General features: G+C 42.9%; 1 protein-coding gene across 7 annotated transcripts in view; it reads left to right on the top strand.

Moving 5' to 3' along the window:
- Positions 1 to 206: 206 nt before the first annotated feature.
- The window catches only part of ECT2L (epithelial cell transforming 2 like), a 53,566-nt gene continuing 27,654 nt past the window's right edge, over positions 207 to 26,118 (top strand). For 3 of the 7 annotated variants that reach the window (XM_077351320.1, XM_077351312.1, XM_077351284.1), the window contains exons 1-11: positions 207 to 488; positions 625 to 652; positions 1,420 to 1,655; positions 8,739 to 8,851; positions 11,061 to 11,223; positions 12,916 to 13,168; positions 14,277 to 14,407; positions 17,218 to 17,342; positions 18,040 to 18,178; positions 20,782 to 20,950; positions 24,252 to 24,380. In XM_077351320.1, coding sequence (XP_077207435.1) covers positions 1,497 to 1,655; positions 8,739 to 8,851; positions 11,061 to 11,223; positions 12,916 to 13,168; positions 14,277 to 14,407; positions 17,218 to 17,342; positions 18,040 to 18,178; positions 20,782 to 20,950; positions 24,252 to 24,380 — 1,381 coding nt within the window. In that variant the 5' untranslated portion in view covers positions 207 to 488; positions 625 to 652; positions 1,420 to 1,496. The remainder of the gene's footprint in view (positions 489 to 624; positions 653 to 1,419; positions 1,656 to 8,738; positions 8,852 to 11,060; positions 11,224 to 12,915; positions 13,169 to 14,276; positions 14,408 to 17,217; positions 17,343 to 18,039; positions 18,179 to 20,781; positions 20,951 to 24,251; positions 24,381 to 26,118) is intronic. The other 4 variants (XM_077351293.1, XM_077351303.1, XM_077351328.1 and 1 more) reach the window with 4 other exon arrangements.

The following is a 26,118-nucleotide window of genomic DNA, read 5'->3' as shown; positions in this document are numbered from 1 at the left end:
ATGAAAATCTTCATCTGCCTATGTCTGATTTCTCTTAAAACACTTTGCCAGAAATAAAGATATAGTTAAGAAGAAGAGTTGGTTTTTTATGCTCTGGTTTTTACTACCTGAAGTGGTCTTCCTCTCCCCTCAAGAGACACCCTATGAAGCAGGTGAGACAGAGGGAAGTCTGGGAGAACTGTAACTTGCTCAAGGTCACCCAACTAGCTATATGTGAAGTGGGGAATTGAACCTGGTTCTCCAGATAAGAGGCCAAAACTCTTAACCACTACATCAAACTGGCTCTAAAAGGATGTGTAGAGTGAAATACACATTCTAAAGTCACAGAGTGACAAAAGATTCTTTCCCCTGAATTGGCGGTGAGCCCAGAGAGCATTTGTTTTGCATTTGGTTCCTATGGAGATGCTGCGATGTACTGACCTTCAGCCAATCCAGTAGCAATTCTGACTCTCAGAAGATGTCTGTAGGGGCTGCAGTTCTACCTTGAGGTAAAGTAATCAACATTCTTATCATTTGCTTTTTTGTTCTAGTGTGTGTGGGGGGGTGGGGGGTGGGAAATAAATATAATTTTTTGTTTGTAACTCTGGGTTTAAATAAAGTGTATGGTCTCTAATCTTCCCTTAGACCAATGGATCCCACACAGCAGGATCTGGTAAGAAAAGGAATCAGAATTCAGTGCATATTTCACGGAGTTTCACTGTAACAACCCTAGCCCATAAGTATTAATTTATAACATAGCAATGTGAGAGGGGTGATGAGAAAAGCTTCCTAGCATAGAAGATGTGATTGGAATGGTATGCACAGATACAGCAGAGAATCATAGCTTACAGATTTAATTTCTGTAAAATTAATTTAGCACATCTCTCTACCATAATTCTCATCTTGCTGCCTGGTTAAAGTGATACTGATTGTCCCCATTGTTTAACAGATATTTGCACAATCAAAGAGGCTCAATGCCCAGGTAGCAAGTTCAAATGAAGAAGGGAGAGAAGCAGAGACTCATTCACTATAAGATGACGATTTGAACAAACGTCCTCATAGTGGTAAAATTCACTCGCCATAGAGATGACCCATATTTTTAAAAAATTTATAAACAATCAGTTCTTTTTTATATCTGTCCCCTCCATTTTAAGTAGTACGAAGTTCCTTTTTTGTTGCATCTTTGCGGTTCACTTCGTCATGCTGGGAAGAAGCTGAACAGATTATGGATAATTCTATTTGCAACCCCCCCCCCTTTAAAAGAAGATGAAATATGGGAAAGCAGCAAGAACAATCTAAGTTTCTGTGGGTTGTAGACAGAAGGAGTCCAATAACTCTTCATTTTTCAGAGTGATTATTTCTGTGCACAGAGCCAAATCAAATTCTGAAAGCAAAATGTATTCTCTTTGAGAAGGCAACACACTTCTTTTCTGTTTCTAGCAGGCCTTAAACAGCTGTCAGTCAGTGTGAAGTGTGGAGCATAACTGCTATTTAAGGGAACTGCCTCTATTTCTATCATGACTTCAGTAAACATGGTGTCTGCACCGCACAGTGTCCAACAGTGGCATTTGGACAGCCTCGGGACAATGAATCCCAGCCCAAACCAGACAACAGAAATGTTGCATACGCGATTCAGCTCTTGGACACCTATTGAAAACCGATCTCTTAATGAGCAGGTAAAATCAAATGCCTGGAGTCAACCACTTGGTTCAAACTGCTGTGTTTGCACAGAGCAATGGGTTCAAATTACAGGAAAGAAGGCTCCACTTAAATATTAGAAAGCATTTTCTGTTGGTGAGGGCTGTTCATAGATGGAAATGGCTGTCTCAGGATGGTGGAATCTCTTTTGTTGGAAGTTTTCAAAAGGACTTTGGATGAGCACTTGTCAGGAGTGTGTGTGTTTTTAAGCCCTGAAAATGTGGGAGGCTGGACTTGGAGGGCTCTCTTCCAGCTCTGTGTGATTCTGATACCGCAGCATATTGTAGTACTGTAACTACGTCCCCACTGTATATGGCTTTCCCCTTGAAAATTAATATACATTAATTCTTTCATAATTTACACAGGTCATACTTAAATGTTTCCAGATTAAATTAATCCTTCTTGTCAGTATACTTGTGAGTGGGGTATACAAGTGAGTGGGGTAATTGTGCATCTGAGTCAGATGGTATCTTAAAAATCTGTTGTGACAAGAATTCTGTCTTCCAGCTCCACTCATGCCTAACTTCTGTTTTTATTAGCCCTAGAAAATGCCAGACTTTTAGGGGGATACCTGCCCTATTTGGCAACTGCAGGTCAGGGCTGACCAAAGGGCAACTTGTTCTGTAGTTGTTTGCATTGTGTAGCAAACATTGACCTGGCATCTTATGTAGAACATCTAAGAATAAAAGTAGCCTAGTGATATGGCAAGGCATATCAGTTTTAGTGTACAACATATTTCAAAATATATTTGAACTAGCCAGAAAGCCCATTGCAAGCAGGAATGCAATGGGCACGAGGACCCAGGGGACACCGGGAGGTGCAGATCTCTCTCTCTCTCTCTGTCTCTCTCGCCCTCTCCCTGCTATCTTGGTAGAGCAGGTAATTAGGGCTGGTTTGTAGGAGGGAAGGAGGGCTTGTGTGCAATTTGGGGCAGCTCTCTCTGTGTCTCTGTCAGCAGCTTGAGGCAGCGCTCTCTGTGTCTTTCTCTGCCTCCCTTGCAGCAGGAGCGATAGGAAGGAATGAGGACTCGTGTTCAGTCTGGCAGGGCTCTGTGTGTCTCTCTCTGTCTCTGGAACATCTGAAAGGAACATGGCTAGCATCTGGGGAGGGAGGGAGGGAGGGAGTAGGGACAGGGCCAATCAGGGCCCTATTCCAACTTGGACAGCCGGACACGTCCCACCCCCCAGGCTGTTTCACAAATACATAGAGGAACCATGGATATGATGGTAATCATGATCATTTTAAGCATGAAATACTGGTTAGCGTTTGTGGGGGAGGAGGGTAGTAGTGGCATCTGAACAGCACAAATCCTTGAAATCTTTAGAGAACAGGGCAACTGGAAACCATTGTCACGCATCCTGTGAGCCAGTGGTCCCCAACCTGCGGGCTGCAGCCCGGTGCCGGGCCGCAAAGGCCATGGCGCCGGGCCGCGGCTGCCTCTCCCCGCCCCCCCCCCCGCAGTAAAAAACTTCCCAGGCCGCAAGCTTGCGGCCCGGGAAGCTTCTTACTGCGGGAGGGCGGGGAAAGGGAATCAGGGCCGGGCCGCGCATTCGTGGCCCGTGCGGGCGCATTCGCGGCCCGATGCCCTGCCGGTCCCCAGCCTCAGAAAGGTTGGGGACCACTGCTGGGAGCAATTGTCATTACCCCAACTGGAACCATGTGAAGTGTTAATGCCAGAAGTAATTCCAGTTTTTGTAGGGATGGATAAGAACCTATAATTTCGAACTGTTCCATTGCATTCATCCAAGGGACAATGCAATAAAATCCACTGAACCAATGCTACATCAAATAAAATTGTGTTCATTTCCAGTGCACACAAGATATTTGGTTAACTGTTGCTTTGACTACATTGCTTTTCCACTTGTTCCAATTATGCAAGTTTCTCCAGTCTTCAGTTGACACAATTGTAGGAACTGCAGTTGTAGAAGTTCTTTAGTACCTTGTTTTTCTTTTGAATCATTTCAATATTTATGTAAAATCATTATATTCTTAGTCTGTGGTAAGAACAAAGGGAATAGGATATACACTCAGATCAGAAATGACATTTAAATACTTACATTGCATTTCCATAGCTGGGAAGCTTTTCTGCTTTGTATGTGTGTGTGTGAGTTTATGTGTGTGCGTGTGAGTGCATGCTCCCCATCAAGGCACAGCTGAGTTCTGGTGTCCCCAAGGGTTTTTTTTAAGGAAGAGACATTCAGAGGTGGTTTGCCATTGCCTGCCTCTGTGTAGCAACTGCACCAGACATATAACAGAGGAAATTATACAATGCATCCCAGATAGAACATGATGGGCGGACCCTACCAGCTCCACGAACTCTGCATACTATTGAACAAAATTTAGATACAGGTTTAGTGATTTTGAGGGATTCATCAGACAGTAATTTATTGATAATGTTTGTCCTGACTTTTGCTTTACAACTCTAGACTTCCTGGGGGGAGGTCTCCCATCCAAGAACAAACCATTTAGCTTCCAAGATCTGAAGAGATCAGGCTAGCCTGAGCTATCCAGTTCAGGGCAACTTGTCTATAGCAGGATTCTATATTGTTATCAGCAGGAATTGTTGTACAAAGAATGCACCAGAATACTGACAGCTTCAAACTGATGCACTTCAAAATGGGATAAGCATTACTGGCATGGCATATTTGTGCATGCTTCTGTCATCACTCTAATTCTAGGAGAAATTTTAACACACATCTGGAATCTTCAACACAGTACCAGAGTGAATGCTAGCTTATAAAAGCTTCTGCAAGTCTTGTAAGGTACCACTGGATTCTTCTTTTGTTGTTCATTTGTGTATTTGCCTATGTGCATAATGTCTTATATCTCACTGCCCCAGACATAGTGCTCCATCTATACCTTATGGCTAATAGCCACTGATGGACCTTCATTCCATATTTTTTATGTAATCCCCTCTTGATGTTGTCTGTATGTGTAGCCACCATCACTTCCTGTGGCAGTGAATGCCATGTTAATTATTCATGTCTTAAAGTTGGTATCCGCCCATTGTCCTATTGTCTTCCCTGTGGTTTCTTACCTATTGTTGTCCACTGCTTTCTAAATGTTATGATAATTTATATGGGGTACCATTCTCACAGTCCACAAATGATTGACAGAAAAAAGAAGGAAATGCTCAAATCCACACCCAAAATACAGGTTATGCAATTTGGATGCCACATGAACAGCTATGTCATGTTAACTGGGTTGTTCGCAATCCCATCTACTAAATGAGTTCTTCCTCTCCAATGGACGGGATAGGAGAATAATGTTATACAGTGGGATTACCAGGTCATAGTCAGCCACAGCACAAAATCCTTGTAAGTCATCTGTTCTTTCTGTTAAATGTAGGTTTTAAAAAATGCCTGGTCTCATTACGACACCTAGAGATGGCATGTGGTGTACAGATTACATCATGGTAATCTCTCCAGGACCAGTGGAACTTTTAATGCATGAATAGCACTTGATTTTTTTTAAATCTGGGATTCAGAAATTCTTGAAATGTAGGTTCCCATTCAGAGAAGATTGTGTTTAATTTCCAGTGTAGTGTTCCTCTGACAGTTTAAGGAAAGAGAGATGGGTTGCTGCTAGAAAGACAATGAGAACCATAAAATGGGATTTTCCTGCCTGAAGAACAACAGAGAAGATAGGTTTGCATGGGGGTGTGAAAGATAAATGCCAGAGGATGCACTATTTACTCCCTTTTGTCTACAGAAGGAAGAAATATTACACAATTAGGAGAGATCTTGAGAAACCATTTCCTTCATAAAGCAACAGGAGGAACAGTCCTCCAGTGCCAGAAACATTGAAAAGTTGAGTAAACTTTCAAGAGGTTTTGTGCACAATAAAATATTGTTGTTCTTTCTAAGGGGACAGTTACATTCAACTCTAATGGTGTCACAAGTCTTTTTGTTGTTTATGCCACAACAGGCTCACAGATTTATTGCAGAAAAAGGTTTCATGGACTACAGTTCACTTTGTCAAACACATGGTTTTATCCTCACTTGGCCCATTTACACACTGGAGGTTTCATGCTGGGCTGCAGGCTGGAGTTTTAGTTGTGGCACACCTCTTCCTGCACCCACCCGGGGAAGCATATGGCCCAGTGGGACTCATCCACCCCCGATTTGTGCTCTTGTATGGGAGCTGGGGCAGTGAAGTTCCCAGTGCGTAAACGATCTTGGAACAGGGAATAAAAATTTAAAACAATGGGAGCAAAAGACCTGGAAATGGAATGGATATGCAGGTCAATGAGAACCTGCATGCATTATATAATCCCCTCTTGATGTTGTCTGTATGTGTAGCTACCATCACTTCCTGTGACAGTGAATTCCACCTGTTAATTATTCATGTCTTAAAGTGCATAGTAACCGAGTGCTTGTTGTAGCTTGGTATCCGCCCATTGTCCTATTGTCTTCCTTGTGGTTTCTTACCTATTGTTGTCCACTGCTTTCTAACTGTTATGGCAATTTATATGAAGTGATGGTGGCTACACGTACAGACAGCATCAAGAGGGGATTACATAAAAAAGTATGGTATGACCCATCTGCAGCAGCAATTACTCTGTGATAATGCTTTCAGAGTAGCTCAGAAAATCCTTTGTAATGTCCATGAGATACAGATCCTTGAGATTCAGAACCTCCAAAGTAGGAAGAAAATAAAATTTGCTGATTAAATGTTTGTGTGTTAAGTCCTGTTAAGACACTTCTAAGTTATGTTGACCCTATGAATTAAAATGTCCTACCATTAACAACCTTGCACTGATCTTGCAATCTGAGGGTCGTGGATTAAATTTAAGCTGGGCTCTTTTGAACTGGAACCTCCCTACAAAAGCACTGCAGTAGTTGGACACAAATCTGTCCTAAAAATGACCACATCCAGGAACCAAGGGAAGACAATTTAATTATCTTTAGGCATTCTGTTGATGACTGCAAAGTTCCATAATAAGGGCTGAAAACAGGTTAAGTTCTGCCTCTCCCTAAGAATGACCAATGAGAGTTAATGGAATATTAATGAGGGACAGTTGAAAAATAGGAGTCGGGAGATTGGCAAGTAGGGGTTGAGGGGGTAAAGAGTGAAGCTGTGGTGAAGAGTAGCTTAAAGCTAACAAATGCTGTGCAAGGGAAATGGTTCAAAACATCAATAGAAAATAAGCTCTGTAACAAGCTCTGTAACATCTACCTTACTTACTGTAGTGTTATGTTCAAACCACCAATAAAAGTTTTCTGCTTGTATGTTTAATCCTGTGAGCTGTGTTCCTTAGGGAAAGAATCACAAATACACTCTCCAACACACACAGGTGACGATCTCAGTCTACATACATTTTAGATTATGAATAAATGTGTCAGCATGTGAATGGGACCCCAAGTTCAATAATGCAGTGAAATGTTATTAAAGATGTTTCTGTGTGAGAGAGAGAGGATCTGAAGTATGAAATGATTATGGCTCTCTAGAGATCTTAAAAGAGACAAAAGACTATCTTTCAGAGATCGTTTTTATTGTTTCCAAATAGAGAAGTGCATTCACAAGGGTAGTGATGTATGACAGCCTGACCTGCTTGTAACCCCGAGTCTGAGAGAGAGACATGTAGAGCGTGGTAGGTATTCTGTGTGAGTGGAGAAGGGGTGTCACATGTCTCCTTAATAGAGGCTTAATGAAAGAGGCTTTGGTAAAAGTATAGGAGCTGCTGACTATACCACCATATTCTGTCTGTTTCTGTTAAGTATGATCTCACTGTGTAATTTTGTTTGTATTTTGTATTTTGTTTCAGGTTTATTTCAGTTCTTTTTCAGATTTCTGCAGTTTTAACCCTACTGCATTATTTATGGGATGCCCATCCTGTTGGTTGCATTTGTCTTATACTGTGTAACTCACGAGCCTGAGGGAGAAAGGTGGACTATAAATAATGTAACTAAAATAATTAATGAGAGTTTTTTACCTCCATGATATAAGTTTTCAACTTCCCATTTCCACTCATTAGAATTCTATTAGAGTGACAGAATATTTCCCATCTAGCCTGTTGAGTACCCTAGCCATGATTGTTGGGGTGTTTATCAATTTCTGTAGCAAAGTCCCACAGCCTGAGGAATTGTGGCAGCAAGGCACAGCAAATAAACTCACAAAGGATAAAACTTACATTTATTGAGGTTGTTTATTATAGAAGGGATAGAAATAGAAGCCTAATCTAAAGAATACTTTTACCTAAAACAACCAGCCAGGTTATTTAACATTGGCTGAATGCAAGCATGATCAGTTTAGGGAATTCTGGATTTATCCAACATGACCTCTCATAGGAGAAGCCCACAGAGGACGAGTTAGAGGAATTCCCAGTGGACTCAAATGAAAGGCATTCAGTAGGGAGATGGCACACACACAAAATCAGTCCCAGTTCAAACAGAAACATAATGTTCCACCTCTAAGCACACTGAATTACCTTTACTGCAACACATATCACAGTATTTAAATGGGATTATGTGTTATTTTAGATCAAGGGCCTTTATATACCTTGCAAAAGTTCCCCACCAGCACCACCTTCTGTTTAATCCTAGTTATTTTCTCGTTAGTATGTTCAGGATAGCAGCCTTTGAAAAAGAAAATAGATGAAATATATAATTAGTTAGAAACTGAGGACTGGATTCTACAGATGCTTTTTTCCAACGGCAATAATTTCCTCTAGCACTGACTTGTGAAGAAGCTTTCTGTGCTAATACATGGTTCCTTGCATCAGAGAAAAATCACACAGTTGGCACAAAAGTTGCATAGGGACCAATGTAAAAATCTGACAACCATTTTATTTTAAAACAGCTTTCACTGTTTTGAATTCTAAGGCACAGTGCACAAGTGTACAAAATAAGCCATCAGCAAGGCCATTTTAGATGGTAGCTCAGACAGACTGGCTTGTCAGTTGAAGGGATTTCATTGGAAAGAGTACTCTAAAATTATGAAATGCCTCTGATACTACAGAATGCTGGTACTTCACAGAAAGCCAGTGTTGGTGGTGTATTAGCCTGTAGTCCTATGTGTTGCTGAGCTGTGCTTTGAGACCAATGTGTACTTTGATTTAGCTCTTTCAGGAAAGAGTCAGGCTTATAAGCCACTGGTTTGACATGTGGACTGACAAGCAGCGCAAGCAGTTTTTGCACTGGATACTCTTGAAATGCGGTGCGTCACAGCTGAAGTAAGTGAATGAGTCACAAGTTATTTTCCCACATGTATGATTTTAGTGAAAAGGTAAAAATAGGCTACATGAGGACTCCCTTCCAGCACATTAATTCTTTGTCTATGCCAATGCTTCCACCTATGGAGTTCAGCACCATAATCAGCTGCTGATTATAGGAAACTAAATACCAGCCCATGCAGAGCCAGGTACATAGGTGATAATGTTAATGTACTCTTTGTGAAATGATTGTTTAATTAAGGCCTATTTACCAAAGCCATGCGGGGAAGTGAAGTTTGATAAAATTAATGAATTTGTTTCTGTGGTAACAAGAGTTAATCCCTCCCGCCTACTATTTTACGGTCTGTACAGACATGCCTGCCCCCAGGACCTACTGTGGGATTTTCTGCAAGGTGAATTCTGCTTCTGCTTCTATTAATTCCTCTTCTGGCACATGTCTGACAGGATTCCCACATGCTTCACAGAGCCAGTTTCTCTTAAGTAAAGATGCCGTGCATGTTTATCTGGCTCTATGCTTATTTTACACTTAAAAAAATTTTTTTCCTAACTCAGCTGATGTTGTGGCAGAGAAGTGGGGAATTGCTCCACAAATGCAAAACAAGCAGCCATTTAAAACTCTGTTCTGTGTGGTTGGCTTATCTAGGCAAAGGAAGGACTCCTGAACTTGGTTCTCTGAGGAAGGTTGTACATTTGTCTGAAAAGGAGTCAGTGTACATCCACAGTCAGCTCACCAGTCAAGATAGGACTGCATGATATAAAACAACATTTACATCAATGCAGATTTCTCTCTCACAGTCCAATGAAATCTGATACTGAAGGTGAAATGGCTACTGCTGAGAGGATGATTCTAATTCGTTTTTGCCCTGATAGATTTTCTTTGCCTCTGTTAAATGGAGATATGAAGTTTCCCCTATCATTGCATTGCCAACATGCCAGGAAAAAAAATGGCTCTTGTTCCTTCTCTGCTTATCACAAGCTACTAAAGACGAAAAGCTTTAGCCAGGAGAGATGTGAGACTTGGAAGGCTCCCAGCTGGAGGTGTAACCTAATACACACTAAAGAAGAAACAGATGTGTAGTTCAAATCTGGCTGTTTGCACAAAGCCTTCCATTGTTAACTTTCTGAGAATATGGTTTGCCAATTCAACAATTAATTCTGTGACCCGACAGGTATTTGCACAATGGTGCAAATGAAATTAAACTAGTGGACTCTGGCTTAAAGAAACAGATCTTTCAGGAGCTACAAAATTAGACCAATCCCATGTATGGAACCTCTTGATGTTTTAATCCGGTGAGTGCCTAGGATTGCATCCTTAAAGATGCAGCAACATAGGCCAATCGGGAGAATGAAATCTTGGCCTTCCAAGATGAAGAGAATTTATCCATCCTCTTCTGCAACATTTCTCAGAGAATCCACTTTCCTTAAGAGAAGAGTCAGGTATACTAACCACTACAGAGTTTCAGTAGGAGAAATAAATAGTTCCTTCCATTGCTGGAAGTATGTATATCCTATTTATTTCAATAAAAGCTGCTTTCAAGTAACCATGCTTTTATATATTTTTTTTGCTTTTATATATTTTCTTTACGTCAGTACTGTTCTGCCCTGAATAGACACACAAGGTGGTTTGTGAAAAATAAAACTACATATTATAAAATGCAATGAAAAAACCAAACTAACAAGTGCCTTCAGGAACTGATCAGGAAGTTGAGCTCTCAATATTATCTGCACTATTATAGGATCTTCCATCTTCTTTTGCTGGGAGTTTCCACTCCCTGAGGAGAAGCATTTGGGGAGGCATAATTTAATGAGAGGAATTAACTTCCACCCGAAGAATGGATTCTTGGCATCCAAACCACTGTCTCTCTGGATCATTATTCATGGTTCAAATATCTTTTCAAACATGATGTGCAGAATTGGCCCTATGTGAATAATACAAAGCTGACCAGGCTAGTGAACTATATAGCTGTTGGTATGTAGTTGTTTTGAGCTTTTGAAGAAAGAGAATCTGTGCATAATAAATGAGTGTTTCTAGCTGACTGCTTTGATGCATTGCCACACTCATAGGAATCCTTGTGGACCTCCTCATGACAATTCTTTGGAAGCCCATCACCATTTTTGAAGGGAGAGAAGTAACCAACCAACAAACAGAACTCCACAATGGTTTCTCTGTCCACTTGTGATAACTTCAGTCTCTTGTCTGTTTTCTCAGGTTTGTGCGGAAATGGTTTGTTGAAAATACTCCAGTGATCAAAGTGGACTTTACAAACTTGCTGCCACGTTTCATATCTTTGTACATATTCTCCTTTCTGAGCCCTAAGGATCTATGTGCAGGAGCCCAAGTAAGCTGGCACTGGAAGTTTTTGACAGAACAGGTAATCTCAGGATGAATACAATCTTCACTAGATGCAAGAATTGTTCAACTAGTACAAGAACAGAAAATTGCTGTACCTTCAAGCCATACTTTTAATGAAACCCGTAGGTTATAAGCAACCTTAAGAAACCTGCTGAAGAATAGACAAAGTTGCCATGACTGCAAACAGATGCATTGTAATTCATGTTACTGTAGCGCTAGAAGCATAGCATCCCCACATGCCTGTCTTTCCACCCATATCATAAATATTATTTATAAACAATAATTTCCTATGTTTTAAATGTGGTACCTGCTTCCTCACTCTGATTAGTGTTTGGGCTGGCATTGGTCATCAAATCTGCTAAAGAGCTAAAGGACTGTGAAGGGTTCATTCTTCACAGAGCCAGAGAACTATTCCAAGAGATCTGATTGGTTAGCATCAGTTGAGAGAGAAAGAATTTAGAGTGGAATGCTGAGGAGAAGAATTCATTCAGAATTCAGCCTTGATTGAAAGCAGTTTAACACAGAACTGGGAAAAGTACATTTGGGGCAAATAAATGGGATAGATCTTCTAGTGAGAGGGAGTTAGCTCAGAAGAAACTGCCTTTGGGGACCTTAAGAGTCAGTTAACATTTAAGATGAGTACTGGTGTTTCAAGAAAAGGGATTACTGTGTTCTGTGAGTGGATATGGACCCATGCAAGATATTTCTTCAGAGCTTTTCAGAAGGTGAAACAAGAAAAAAACCTACATGTAATACCTTTTATTATGACCAACAAAATTGACACAAAATTCCAGTGTTGATTTGGTTGGTCCTATAAAACAGTATTATATGATTTTATTCTTGTTTTTACATTTTGCAGAGACCAACATGGCTGTACAACTTGTTCTGCTTTAGAATGATGGCCTTTGTTGAGTAGCACAATCCACAGACTGTATCATGATTAATGTCCTGTGGCCTGGTTTGCACATCCTCCCCCATCTTTCACTTTTCCAACAAATAACTATCCCCCCACTCCCACACTGCCTAGGCATTACAATACCTAGGTATTACATCTGACTATTAGTATTGTGGGTTGAAATGAATCTGGCTGTACTACTAGACTTGGTCAGAAAACCCTGCTTTTACCAAGGTTCTCTAAATTATTTGTTTGTTTGTTTATTAATACTGCCCTCTCCGAAGGCTCAGGGCAGTTCATATAGAACAGAACAGGAACAATACAGATAACTTAGATTAACAATAATGAAGTGAAACAACAACAACATAGAACAGTAGACAAATGTGGGAGGTTACCCAACATAATTTTTATTTGAATTGATAATCTGTTACTTTGAAATCTGGCTCAGGAGAGTAATAGCCATTTATGTATAAGCCCATGGCCCAATCCTTCAACCAAAACCAGTTCCTCACGTTACTAGTACGCCTGAACCAGGTCAATTCATAAAGGTAAAGGTATCCCCTGTGCAAGCACCGAGTCATGTCTGACCCTTGGGGTGACGCCCTCTAGCGTTTTCATGGCAGACTCAATACGGGGTGGTTTGCCAGTGCCTTCCCCAGTCATTACCGTTTACCCCCCAGCAAGCTGGGTACTCATTTTACCGACCTCGGAAGGATGGTCTATTCATAAGGCATCATAAAAAGTAAAATCTTATTTTGTTATCCTTCATGGTTAAAAAGAAAGTATGGTTTAAAATATTTACTTTCTTCACTAAAGGATTATCTTTGGATGCCAAAATGTGTTCGGTTTGGATGGTTCCTTCCCTACAGTCCAGGAAAAAATGAATACAGTGCTTGGAAACAGCATTATATTGCCTGTGCAATCCATCTGGATGGCTTCGTCCCTAAGGAAGCCACTGAAGTTTATGAGGCTCACAATGGACCTCAGATGGACAAAGAAGAGCAAAGAGACAGAATGTATGAAAAATGGCTACGGAAAGTTATTCAAGAGAGACTGGCATTACACAAGAGTAAGTCAGATGAAACTGTGACCTAAGAAGCCCCAAACATCTAAAATCTCTTTTCCTGGAAAAAAACAAACAAAACAAAACAAAACAAGCCACAAACGAAGATTTGTATTTAATTATTTGGTGAGAAAAATATGACAGTTGTAAATATTTATTGGCAATGGGATCATGTTTCCTCACCTACTGAGCACATCCCAAAAAATGTCTTCTGTAATAAGCCTTAATATGATAATTGGGAGCTGCACAATTTCCTTCATTTTAAATAGTGTTTCAAGAATATTTTTTCACATTTCTTTCACTGGTTTGACAATTGCAGTGATTCTCAAATATTTGGCTAGCTCTGCTAGTGAGGAGTTGCTACTTTATGTGATACCATCCAGTTGCTAGTTTTTTGTGTTAGGAATATGTCCAGAACATTGGAGGGGGAAAGGGCTTTAGGTGGCTACAGACAGAAGGGAGGGAGGCTGGATCTACATGAGGATGTGATACCCACCCTTGGGGTGCAATAACAGCTCGAAGAAGTGCAGGAGTGAGTGAGAATGTTTCCCCCCCCCATTAAATCAATCTTGCTCCCTTCGCTACTGTTGCCTCCAACCCTGTTCCTCCCTCTTTTCTCCTAATGCACACATGAAACCATAACACAATGGAGATTGTGCTGAGCCCTCATATGGCCCAGAAAACATCCCTTTCCCTTCACTTTCCTCTTCCCAGGGAACAGCATAACCGGGATAGGAAAGGGCCTGCAAATTGAGCTGTTCCATCAGGCCTATGGTTGCAGCAATAACACCATGAGATGAGGGCCATCCCACCTGAAACATCTAGTAACAGACTCCTTCAAACCCTGACAAGCTCCATTGGGAAACAACATTAGGAGGTGGTTTTAATGAGGATTATTGTTTGATTGATTATTTTATGAAGTAAGTTTTTTAAGAATGTTGTCAACCACCCCAAGTTAACAGGATGAGGTTGTAAACAAAATGTTTATTTATTTTATTTAAACAGAAGAAGTGTTTTTATTGAGACTAAACTAGAAACTAGGGAGAGAACAGATTCATACTATTTGAAATCAATTTAATTAAAAGTTATTTTTAAGACAGTGCATATTTTTCAGAGGAGTTGTTGAAAATGCGTCGACCTTGGCTGAGCGGAACCCAGAATTCCAGATTTTTCAAATCAGGATTTCGACCATACTTGTCTCAAATTATTCAAGTTGGATCGCCAGAAGCATTGTTACTAATGAAGGTATTAATTTTCCACATTCTAAGTAAATAATTGTAGAAGTTCAACTTTGGGTATGGTCTTAGCCCAAGAACCAATTTTTAGTAACTGAATTTAGCACTAGAACATGTGAGGCATACATCTGAACTTGTGCTGTCTTTCCAGTGCGTCAACTGTTCCATGGCTTTACAAGGGGATCCACATCATCTGTAACCGCTCCGGGGTATAAAATAAAAGGGTAAGGGTTAAGTGGGAGGAGAGTGGGAGGGCGCTGTCCGGGATAAAAACTCAGAGGAGCGAATCAGGAGCTCCTCCGAGTGGCATTCCAGGGCCAAGTGGCCAATGGGGAGGTGTGCAAAGCGCGCCTCCCCATTGGCTACTTGGCCCATCTCCTGAACAGCAACCCGCAGACTCTCCCGTCCTCCCAAGCTGCCATCCTTGCCGCTGTTGCTGCCAGACGGTAAGTCGCGCCCCGACTTAGCCCGAGCCCCGGGATGGCTGCCGGGGAGGAGGGATGCCCCACGATGCTGGACTAAGGGAAACCTGCTTTCCCTCTGCCCAGTGGCACCCCTTGCCCGCCCAGTGACCTGCCTACTACCTCCCATGTGCCTCCCCACCCGCCTCTCCAGACGCCACCGCCCTTCCCACCCCGGCCCTGCACATCCCTTTGCCCGCCTCTGAAGCGTTCTCCCCGCCGGCACTTACTGGGTGGCCACTCGGACGCTTTGCAGGCTGCTCCCTCGGTTTGCTGCCACCGCCGAGCCCACGTGGCCAGGGCCAACCGCCCACATGACTGCGCAGTCCCACGCGCCATCTCGCTATGGCCCACGTCGCCCCCAAGCCCTGCCCGTGCCGCTGGCCATGACTGCAGGCCACGGCCGCCAATGGCGCCGACCCGCTGCGCCTCCACTGCCGTGCCCTGCCCTCAGAGGCCTCGCCTCCTTCTGGCCACCATCATCCCGCTTGCGCGTCCGCACCCGCTGGCCTGGCCGCGCCACTCAGCTGCAACCCACGGACCGGTGCCCATGGCCAGCCAGCCTGCCCCCCCTCACTATGGGCTTGGAAAATGCGCGCCGGTCCCCAAACGCACCGGCTGCTGCACGCCCACACTGACAGCCGCCCAGTACCCCACCCTACAACAGCTAGCGCCCACTGTATTCACAGGACAGCAGGCTTAATTTCTAGTCTTCTATAAACTCAGGCAATAGTTTCAATAAATGCTCATCTGGGTTCAGTAGTCTGGTTAAATTTAGATAGGCAGACAGTAGATTTTTTAATCTATCTGCTTTACGGCTGATCAGTGATTTCAACCTGGATCCTTGCAGCAGTTCTAAAAGTTTTATTCATTTATTTTCAGACTTTTAGTACACCATTTCTTCAAGTCTTAGGGCAGCTTACAATGCGTAAAAATGTACAATTTAATAATTCCATAACAATTGTGTATAAAATGCTATATAAATTCAAAAAAATATAAAATACAAAAACATATATCCTAACAATATAAAAATATAGCTTTGCTTGTCCAGCTTTGTCTGAGGAGAAAGAAGGGGGCCATGTGTAGAAAGGTTAACTCTTTAATAGGGTTGACTAGGTGTAGTCGGGCAGCTGAAATCAGATGTACCCTCCAGCTAGGAGAATGGATTGCAAAAGGACAGTGAAGTTCAATGTAAAAATGAGCACCACCACAATCCAAATATATTTGGGAGTTCTGAGAATAAATGTTTTCTTTTTTAAGTTGGAGTGCAGCCATAGGAGGCTGCCAGTTTGGGAAAATAGCAGCTGTAGGAAGCAATTTGGGATTTGTACAAAGGCATGAGGGAAAATGTGTTCAAATGCTGCCAGCGGACACTCCTCAGCCTCCTGTCTGTATCAGCACAGGTCACCAGCCCTCTAAGCAGAGTCACTTCTAAACTCCGCAACATGTTATTAGTTTCTGTAAATCAAAAGAGGGAGAGGAAGACTTTGGGTTTATTGCACTCAAGGAAGAGTGGCTACATTTGTGCCGTTTTCTTGTTTTGTACGTGCATGTCTTTTCAGAAATGAGTTTTCTGAAGGTTTCTCCTGTACACTCAGATTTACACATCCTCTTGAACCATGTTTCAAACCTTGCAATTAGTATGACATGTAAATTAAGTCTCTTAGAATAAAGCAGATTATGAAATATCCTCTTGTCAACACCTGAATATTCCAGTTACGTGGAATTTAGGGGCAGACAGTGGAGTGTCAGTTAAAATGGAAGCAGGGTTAGATGAGAAAGGGGATGTCCATGGGAAAGGATAGAGAACTCTGGGCTTCACATAACCGTGGACTGTCCTTTTGCATGTGGTATGTGCTATCTGTTGTTGTAGGCATCATCCTACTATGTAATCCTTGCATTGTTTAGCATGTTAATACGCATGCTTAATTTTGCCTAGGGAGAGTGGAGAGAGATCTCCTGGTATATGATGTTACTCTAGGACTTCCATTTCTCCCAGATGTCATGGTATACCATAGAGTTGCCTCCAGGGATCTCTTTAATTCCAGGAGAACTCCATGCTCTGCCTTGAGGCTGCTAACTCATCATTAGATGAGGTTGCATTACTCATCTTTCATCCCAGTCATTTGTTCCCATGTTTCCTTGCTGGTTGAAAAGTCAGTAGGAGGCAAGGTTGGAAGGGCAGGATGTATAATCACAATTTATTTCTAAAAATGGTGTCCCCTTCATCCTTCTCTTCCCCCTCTCCCAAATAGATCTTCAATGCATCCCGCGAGCCTGGGACTTCGGCCTAATTTTCCATTTTTCTCCTATTGGCTTCTGGACAATGTTTCTAAATATATTTATTAAATTATTTCAGAAAAGCTTGTCCTCAAACTACGTACTTTCAGAACAAATTTCCAAAGAAGTCAAATCTGTACCAAATTTCAGTCTGGCTACTGAGCAGCATTGTATATTAGCCTCCTTAAAATCTTTGCCAAAAAGGTAAGCAAGATGAGGTATTTCAAACCCCATAAAAAGCAGTTTATCTATTTGAAGCCTCCTCATCATATATGAAGATGTGGAAGATTAGGAATTGGGGGAATGCGTAATTGATGAGGTTCTCTGTCTAAAGACCCCCCCCCCACACAAATAAAAAATTGCTATGAGGGTCAGAAAGCAGCATGCAGGCACAGGCTAAGGCTTCAAGTCTGGGTGACTGATAGGAAGAAGCCCAGCAAAATTTGTAATGGACTCAAGTACAAAGGAAGGGGTATTAAAATGCTTGCATTTATACTATGGTTTTTGAGTGGAAGCTGAGAAGCAAGGTCATCCTTTTGCTCCAAATTCATTTTGCAATAGTTAGGAGACTCCAAAGGAATCCAGTGCTGTGTTCTGAGATCTCTGGTGTCACATTTAGAGTACTCTATAGATTTGATATTCCAAAGTCCCCTCAATCATAAACAGTATATTTTGCCTACAAAAGATCCTGGCATCTCCAGGTGACAGTTCTGTATTAACAAGCACAATACTTTGGCCAGTAACGTAGAAGAACCTGCTTCAAGCTGCATCCACACAATAATATTGTGCTGTCAGCCTACTATTGCAGTAATTCATCTACATGATTGTCAAGTTGTCATCATAGGTAAGTCCAACTGGAAATGATTGCTATAGCAACCTTCAATTTTTCATGTTCTTATAGAAAGAATGCCGCTGGGAGTGACTGTTATCCAGCCTCACCTCACAGACATCATCAGACTGTTTCCCAAAGGTGTGACAATATAGCACATCTTCCTCAGCCCCACCTGGTCTTGATATCTTCCCAAGTTACAGCTTATGAGGTATGACCATTGTATGAGGTCTTGACTTTTTCTCTTTGTGGGAAAGAGAGAAATTAATTAATTAGGAAATTGAATAACAGAACAACTTACTAATGATTCAAGTGGGTAGCCATGTTGGTCTGAAGTAGCACCTTTAAGGTCTTAAAGGTGCTACTGGACTCTGAACTTACCAGTGAGTAAGTATTAAGGATTGGATCCACTCAGGAAGGAATCCTCTGGAAGGACTACTTGCTACAGTGGAATATTGTTTACTTAATAGAAGGGAACTATTGGATGAAATCCATAAAAGATAAAATGGGGGCATGGCAATAATACAAAACATTGAGCAGGAGAAGTTCTCACTTTTCAGGCCTTCCCCCTTCCCTTGCTTTCCCAGTGCTAGCACTTCCTGATTAGTAGGCTGAAGAACTGTGGGAGAGAAAAGAGGAGGAACAAGGAACCTATCATATAACTTCATCTTATGAGCCACATACATCTTTGTTGCCTGTTGTGGCAAGGCAATGGAATGGATCACAATCATGCCCAAAGAGGGGAGCTCGGTGGGATCCCATGGAACAATATACAGGCAAAGCAGGGTACTGCCCTGAGAGAAAACATTCACTTAAAATGAGGCCTCCTTCTGAAAGCAGAAGTGTCTTCCACAAACAGAAAAGGGAGTTTGACTCCAAGCCAATATCTATAATGTTTTCTAAAATGTATGAAGAGCAATAGGATTTCAGTGTTCAGACTGAACACGTGATTGAGACAGACGTGTTCTCATTCCATCGCCAAGAGATCTAAAGTGGAATAAAGGACACATTTCCCCCTTTTACATATGAGTATGATCATTAAGGGATGGCAGTAGGATGAAGAATTTATATTGCTGAAAACAAGAAATATGTACACAAACCTATATCCTGAAAGTTTGATCTCCTTTCCAGGGTTAGACCCATGGTACCATGGGAGTGGGGCACTCACAATAACAAAATGTGGGTGAATTCTGGCCATGACCCAGTACAATTCTGCAGCAATTTTTTAGATTGTGCTTGCAATAGATAAAAAACAAATTACATTATTTTTTTGCTCCATGTGAATTTCCTGAACTGAGAAAAGCAGTGTGCAGAAGTCAGATACGTTACCTGTGTATGTTAGAAACTTGAATGTACTGACTGATGTGTGATGATGCACATTGTTAGCTGTTAGTATTTTCATCCCAAAACAATGGGCTGCTGGAGATTCTTAAACATTTCCTTAAGAGAATTTGTAATAATCTGTTAAAATTATTAAAATTCTGCATCTGGGTCAGAAAAATGAAAAGCATGCCTACACACTTCTAGGTAACACTGTGTGTGAACGAGACCTTGGGGTACTTGTGGGTTGTAAACTAAACATGAGCAGGCAGTGTGATGCAGCGGGAAAAAAGGCAAATGCCATTTTGGGCTGTATCAACAGGGGCATCACATCAAAATCACAAGATGTCATAGTCCCATTGTATACGGCACTGGTCAGACCACACCTGGAGTACTGTGTGCAGTTCTGGAGGCCTCACTTCAAGAAGGACGTAGATAAAATTGAAAGGGTACAGAGGAGAGCGACAAAGATGATCTGGGGCCAAGGGACCAAGCTCTATGAAGATAGGTTGAGGGACTTGGGAATGTTCAACCTGGAGAAAAGGAGGTTGAGGGGGGACATGATATCCCTCTTTAAGTATTTGAAAGGTTGTCACTTGGAGGAGGGCAGGATGCTGTTTCCATTGGCTGCAGAGGAAAGGACGTGCAGTAATGGGTTTAAACCAGTGGTCCCCAACCTTTCCGAGGCTGGGGACCGGCAGGGCATCGGGCCGCGCCCCCGCGGACCGCGCCCGTGCGGGCCACGCCCGCGGATCGGGCCGCGCCCACGCCGCGCCCACGGATCGGGCCGCGCCCGCGGGCCGCGCCCACGCCGCGCCCGCGGATCGGGCCGCACCCGAGCCGCGCCCGCGAGCCACGCCCGCGAGCCGCGCCCGGGCCGCGCCCACGGATCGGGCCGCGCCCACGGGCCGCGCCCGCGGATCGGGCCGAGCGGGCGTGGCCCGCACAGGTGCGGCCCGGCCCTGATTCCCTCTCCCCGCCTCCCGCAGTAAGAAGCTTCCCGGGCCGCAAGCTTGCGGCCTGGGAAGTTTTTTACTGCGGGGGCGGGGCGGGGAGAGGGAGCCGCGGCCCGGTGCCATGGCCTTTGCGGCCCGGCACCGGGCCGCGGCCCGCAGGTTGGGGACCACTGGTTTAAACTACAAGTACAACGATATAGGCTAAATATCAGGAAAAAAAATTGCACAGTCAGAGTAGTTCAGCAGTGGAATAGGCTGCCTAAGGAGGTGGTGAGCTCCCCCTCACTGGCAGTCTTCAAGCAAAGGTTCGATACACACTTTTCTTGGATGCTTTAGGATGCTTTGGGTTGATCCTGCGTTGAGCAGGGGGTTGGACTAGATGGCCTGTATGGCCCCTTCCAACTCTATGATTCTATGAAAAATTTCAACTTTCTAATGTAAATTATATTCATTGTAAAATTATGATATATTGCATTGCAAGAATTTGGTCTCTTATTTTCCATTCATTGTTGCTTCTCTGTACTGTACTTTATTTCAGTTGATTGTGGCCAGCATTAAACCTGGAGTAATTCCTGTAGTATATGAACATTGTGGCACAACATTGGAAAACCTCTTTTATTATGTAGAAAAAGAGTTGGATGGCCAAACAGCAAAGAGTATTGGGATTGTTAGTGATGGAGATTCCAGAGGGATTAATTTACTTCAAGGTAGGGTTCCGATAGCAAGACACTTTAAAGTAATAGTTCTCTATTACCATTCAACAGCACACATTTCACAAAGATGAATGTGAATCGCAATTTTGATTCCTGTATCAAGCTTTTGTCTTTAAGATGCTGCTCTTGCTTGCGCAATGGACCAACAGACTCTATGTAGCACATTGGTCAGCTAAGGATAAGGGACAGGCAGGTCCTCTCTTGGTTGTGAAGTTCACAGAATTACTAACACAGGGGGCAGCAGTGGTATATCTAGCCTATTTGGTGCCCGGGGCAGGTGAGTGGGTGGACCTTGGTGATGTGGGAGTGGATTGGGATGCCAAACTCCAGGTGAGTCCCCTGACCTGAAGTTGGCAACTCCCCATCCCTTGCTGGTGGCTGGGGGGCGGGACTTGGCAACCCAACCAGCCAACCCCCCCTTCCCATGTTCAACATTGCCTGATGACACCCAGACATGTGATACATCTGGCCAAACTCACCTGGTTGCCAGTGGTACCAGAGCCGCCCCCCATTTATCAGTGGGGTAGGCAGGAGGTGGAGGCAGCAATGGTGGTGTGCAGAGCAGGCTGGAGCCTCTGGTATTCATTGGTGGGGCAGGCAGGAGGCATAGGCAGTGGAGGCACATAGGTAGGGAGTCTGCAGGGCTCCTCTTCTGTTGACATGGCTGGCTGTTTTGGTTTGCTGCTGCTTTGGCTGGCCAGTTTGGTGGGAAGGAGGTTATTCATGATGAGAGTGGCTCACCCTGGCCTGGGATGTAGCAGGAGGTGAGGCCAGTGAGGTACCTTCTGCAACTGCACCCATGAGCAGCTTGAGAGCCCTGGGCAGGCAGGAGAGAAACCCTCCTATCATGTGGTGCCCAGGTCATGTGCCCTGGTCACTATACTCTAGATATGCCATTGGAGGACAGTTGCTTTTCATTGATATTACATACATTGTAATATTGTTGTAAAGGTCAAATTCAAAATTAAAAAAAACCCTTTAATGGCATATAAAAACATCATAAAATAGGGATAATTCATAGTTAATTGATGATAATTATATAGTCTAAATAAAACAAATAAATGAAATAGAATAAGCAGCAACCAGCAGTAGATTCCTCCAGAATGCCCAGCAATCAGCAATTTCCACCAACTGTAGTTGCCCCTGTTCTAGAACTGTTTCTTGCCTAGCCGATTATCCCTTTGTATCACGGTAGCCAAGAATTTGGCCACCAGTTCCATTATTTCTGGGGACCTATCAGCTAGCAAATGTCAATTCTGTAAAGGTAAAAAAAGGGCTGGGTGGGGGTCTCCATGTACATTCCTGAGACAAAAGGTGGGATAATAATATATTAGAACCCACCTGCCTTTCTAATTGATCTCTTTTCCATTTAAACATGTTACATTTTAACAGTGGCAGTTTCCTGCAGAAGAAAGAAGACTGGAATTTCCAACTGGTTGCTGAAAGATATCCACATATTTATCACTATGACTTAAGACCAGATGAATGTTTCTGTGGGCAGAAATCCCACAGAAACCCCAATTCTTGCCTCAATTGTCCCACTTCAGCATTTTGGGCTGAGATAGAAGGGAAAGGGTGAAAAAGTCACACTCCATATGTGAAAATACTTTCAAAAGATTTGGCTGGATCCCAGCCTATTGTTGCTAAGACTGGATCCTTTCATTTGTCATAATCTAAGAAGCTTAGAGCATATTGGCATGCTTTTGTTAAACCTGAGCTTCCACATCCAGACGAAAACCATCAAGCCTGTGTTTTGTTTTCCTAGAACCCTCAAGTATGTTCCAACTTTTTCATCCCCACAATACTTGAATTGTTCTTATTCTTCAGGGTCATGTGGGGCTCCATCTGAACAACCTAAGGGCTAAATTAAACATTACACAGATGGGAGATGCAATAATCTCATAATTGCTTTTTTAAAAAAATTATAGCTGTTATGTGGGGTGTGAAGGTGAGTAGAGGTGGGAAAGAAGGAGGTAGCTTTGTTTAACTTTCTCCTTTGACACCCATTTGTTCTTCCGCTGTCTCTTCCTCCACCCAACTGCTTCCTCATCCCAGGCTGAAAGGCTGCCTCTTTGCTGGTGTCACAAAGTTACTTGCAAAATTATTGGGGACTATGGTCTGTGCTACTGTGTGTGGTTTACTGTGGTTTGGAGCCTTCAGTGTGGTTTTGCATCATTTATCACTCATGCCTTGCTTCAACTCTGTTTCTTAGACATCTGTTTAGTTCTGCAACCCAAATCCTATTTCACTGATTAGTGAATGTCCCATTTGGCTGATTGTATTGATTCATTCTGTGTAATCTGTCTTGAATTCCTATGAGGAAGGTGAGCTATTTGTTATTGTTAGGTGTGAAGTCATGTCTTACCCATCGCAACCCCATGGACAATGATCCTCCAGGCCTTCCTGTCCTCTACCATTCCCCGGAGTCCATTTAAGCTCGCACTGACTGCTACAGTGACTCCATCCAGCCACCTCATTCTCTGTCGTCCCCTTCTTCTTTTGGCCTCGATCAATCCCAGCATTAGGCTCTTCTCCAGGGAGTCCTTCCTTCTCATGAGGTAGCCAAAGTATTTGCGTTTCATCTTCAGGATCTGGCCTTCTAAGGAGCAGTCAGGGCTGATCTCCTCTAGGACTGACCAGTTTGTTTGCCTTGCAGTCCAAGGGACTCGCAGGAGTCTTCTCCAGCACCAGAGTTCAAAAGCCTCAATTCTTTGACGCTCGTCCTTCCTTATGGTCCAACTTTCGCAGCCATACATTGCAACTGGGAAGACCATCACCTTGACTAAACGCGCTTTTACTGGCAGGGTGATGTCTCTGCTTTTTAGGATGCTGTCTAGATTTGCCATAGCTTTCCTCCCCAGGAGCAAGCGTCTTTTAATTTCTTTGCTGCAGTCCCCATCTGCAGTGATCTTGGAGCCCAGGAAAATAAAATCTGTCACTATCTCTATGGACAGTTCCAAAAGGCAAGGTGAGCTATAAAGCATGTCAATTAAATTAGAAGAGCTGGGTGATTTTAAGCTGAAAACAAGCAGAGTGGAGTTCAAGCAGCCCCTCCCCTGCTGTTCCTCCCCATAAACGCAAGCCTCTTGCGGCTTCTTTTAATTGGAAACAACAACACTTTTGATACAATGTCTATTTTCTCCCTAAGGCTTCTTGCCTGGGACTCACTGACCCTCACTTCTCCTTAATGTTTCTTTTTTAGTTGGAAGAAGGCATGTTCCCACTATGGAGGTACTTGAGGGAATAAAAAACAACCTTAAAATGTTGTCTCTCCTAGCTGACATTTTTTTTTTAGGTTGTCGAATCAGCACGAAGGATCTTCTTAATCCTGAGGTGAGAGAATTCTGGAAGAAGTTAGGAGGCTGTGTTGTCTCTCAACAAGAAGGCGGCTATGTAGATATTTTTCTTCCTCTTGCAGCATCAGGTCTGTTACATTTTAACATTTGCTGCCATGACTAGTCATTGCTGTTTTGTCTAAATAGGTCCTACCCACTGATCTGATTGGGCCTTGAAACAAGTTTACTGTGAAGATCTCTGCTTTGCTAAAAGAGGTTGATGCAATCTCTATATTATACTGTTACCACTTTCTTGGTATCTTTTCCAGCAAAGCCAAGAGCTCTTTGAGCCTCTAGTAACCTCAGGCCTTCTGGGCTAAGAAAGATCATAGAATCATAGAATCATAGAATCATAGAGTTGGAAGGGGCCATACAGGCCATCTAGTCCAACCCCCTGCTCAACGCAGGATTAGCCCAGAGCATCCTAAAGCATCCAAGAAAAGTGTGTATCCAACCTTTGCTTGAAGACTTCCAGTGAGGGGGAGCTCACCACCTCCCTAGGCAGCCTATTCCACTGCTGAACTACTCTGACTGTGAAAAACTTTTTCCTGATATCTAGCCTATATCGTTGTACTTGAAGTTTAAACCCATTACTGCGTGTCCTCTCCTCTGATCTTTGCCTTCAGATGTTTTGTCCTATTTACCGGTGTCAAAAGACAAATATCTTGCTAATGCATGATGTTTTCATTGTACCAGTACATGCTTTTGATATTCCTCCACTATAGCTACTCATTCCTTAGTAAAGCCTTAGGTTTTGGTACAATTAGACTGCGATGAGATGTTGCACTTAAGTACAGCTAAATAACAACATGCGCACACCAGACTTGTTGCCAGGCTGATGTGCACTTTGTGCTCCTTTCTCCCTCTCTTCTCTTGCAGAGAATAGTGGTTTAAAGGTAACTTGGGCTACCAGCAACATAGGATGGCAGACATATGGCTTAATAACAAGACAGGATCCTGCTTGGTGGGGGACTCTGCCATCAAGGAGAGGGTGGTTTATAAACTAAAATAAATTAAAAAATAAAGCCATGTATGTTGTTCCCTGTGGGGTGCTTAAGGCAAGAGACATTCATGGGTGTTTTGTCATTGCCTGCCTTTAAACATTAACTCTAGACTTCCATGGTGGTTTTTCATCCAAATACTAAACAGGGCTGACCCTGCTCAGCTTCTGAGCCATCCCGTTCAAGTCCAACCCCCTGCTTAGTGGGAGAGAAAACTAAATCTGGTTAACTTGTTCCTACATTCTTATGTCACAGAGATCCTTTTCCACCATAATTCTCTGCGTGAGAAGGGGAGGGAGAAAAGCGAGGCATATGTCAGGCAAAAAGGTTTGGTTGTGCAGTTTTTACTTAACCATGTGAAGTCTGAATGCAGCCCTACGGTCAGAACAGGCTCTTAAGTTCCCAGAATCAGGAGCACGACTGATATCTTTATTCTTTCTAAAAATTGATTCAAGTTGGTAGCTATGTTGGTCTGACGCAGCAGAACAAACTTACAGTCCAGTGGCACCCTTAAAGCCAACAAAGTTTTATTCAAGATATATGAGCTTTCGTGTGCATGCACACTTCCTCAGATACAATGTCATGGAAGACCAACTTGGTTGGTCTTAAAGGGACCGCAGGACTCTAAGTATGTTCTGCTTTCAAAAAATCATCACCAACATAGACATTCTCAGATCAGCTTCCCTGTTTCTCCCTTCCCTCTCTGTTGGCAGAGTAATTAACACAAAGTGCTGCATGAAAAAAATGGACGATTCCAAAATAGTGACGAAGGAGAGACAGAATCTCTGGCAGAGTCAAAGCCTAAATAAATAACATAAGAGACTTT

The sequence above is a fragment of the Paroedura picta genome, chromosome 1 (genome assembly GCF_049243985.1).
Source record: "Paroedura picta isolate Pp20150507F chromosome 1, Ppicta_v3.0, whole genome shotgun sequence".
NCBI lineage: Eukaryota > Metazoa > Chordata > Lepidosauria > Squamata > Gekkonidae > Paroedura > Paroedura picta.
The sequence above is the reverse complement of the archived record's forward strand: the minus strand, read 5'-3'. Positions and strand labels throughout refer to the sequence as shown.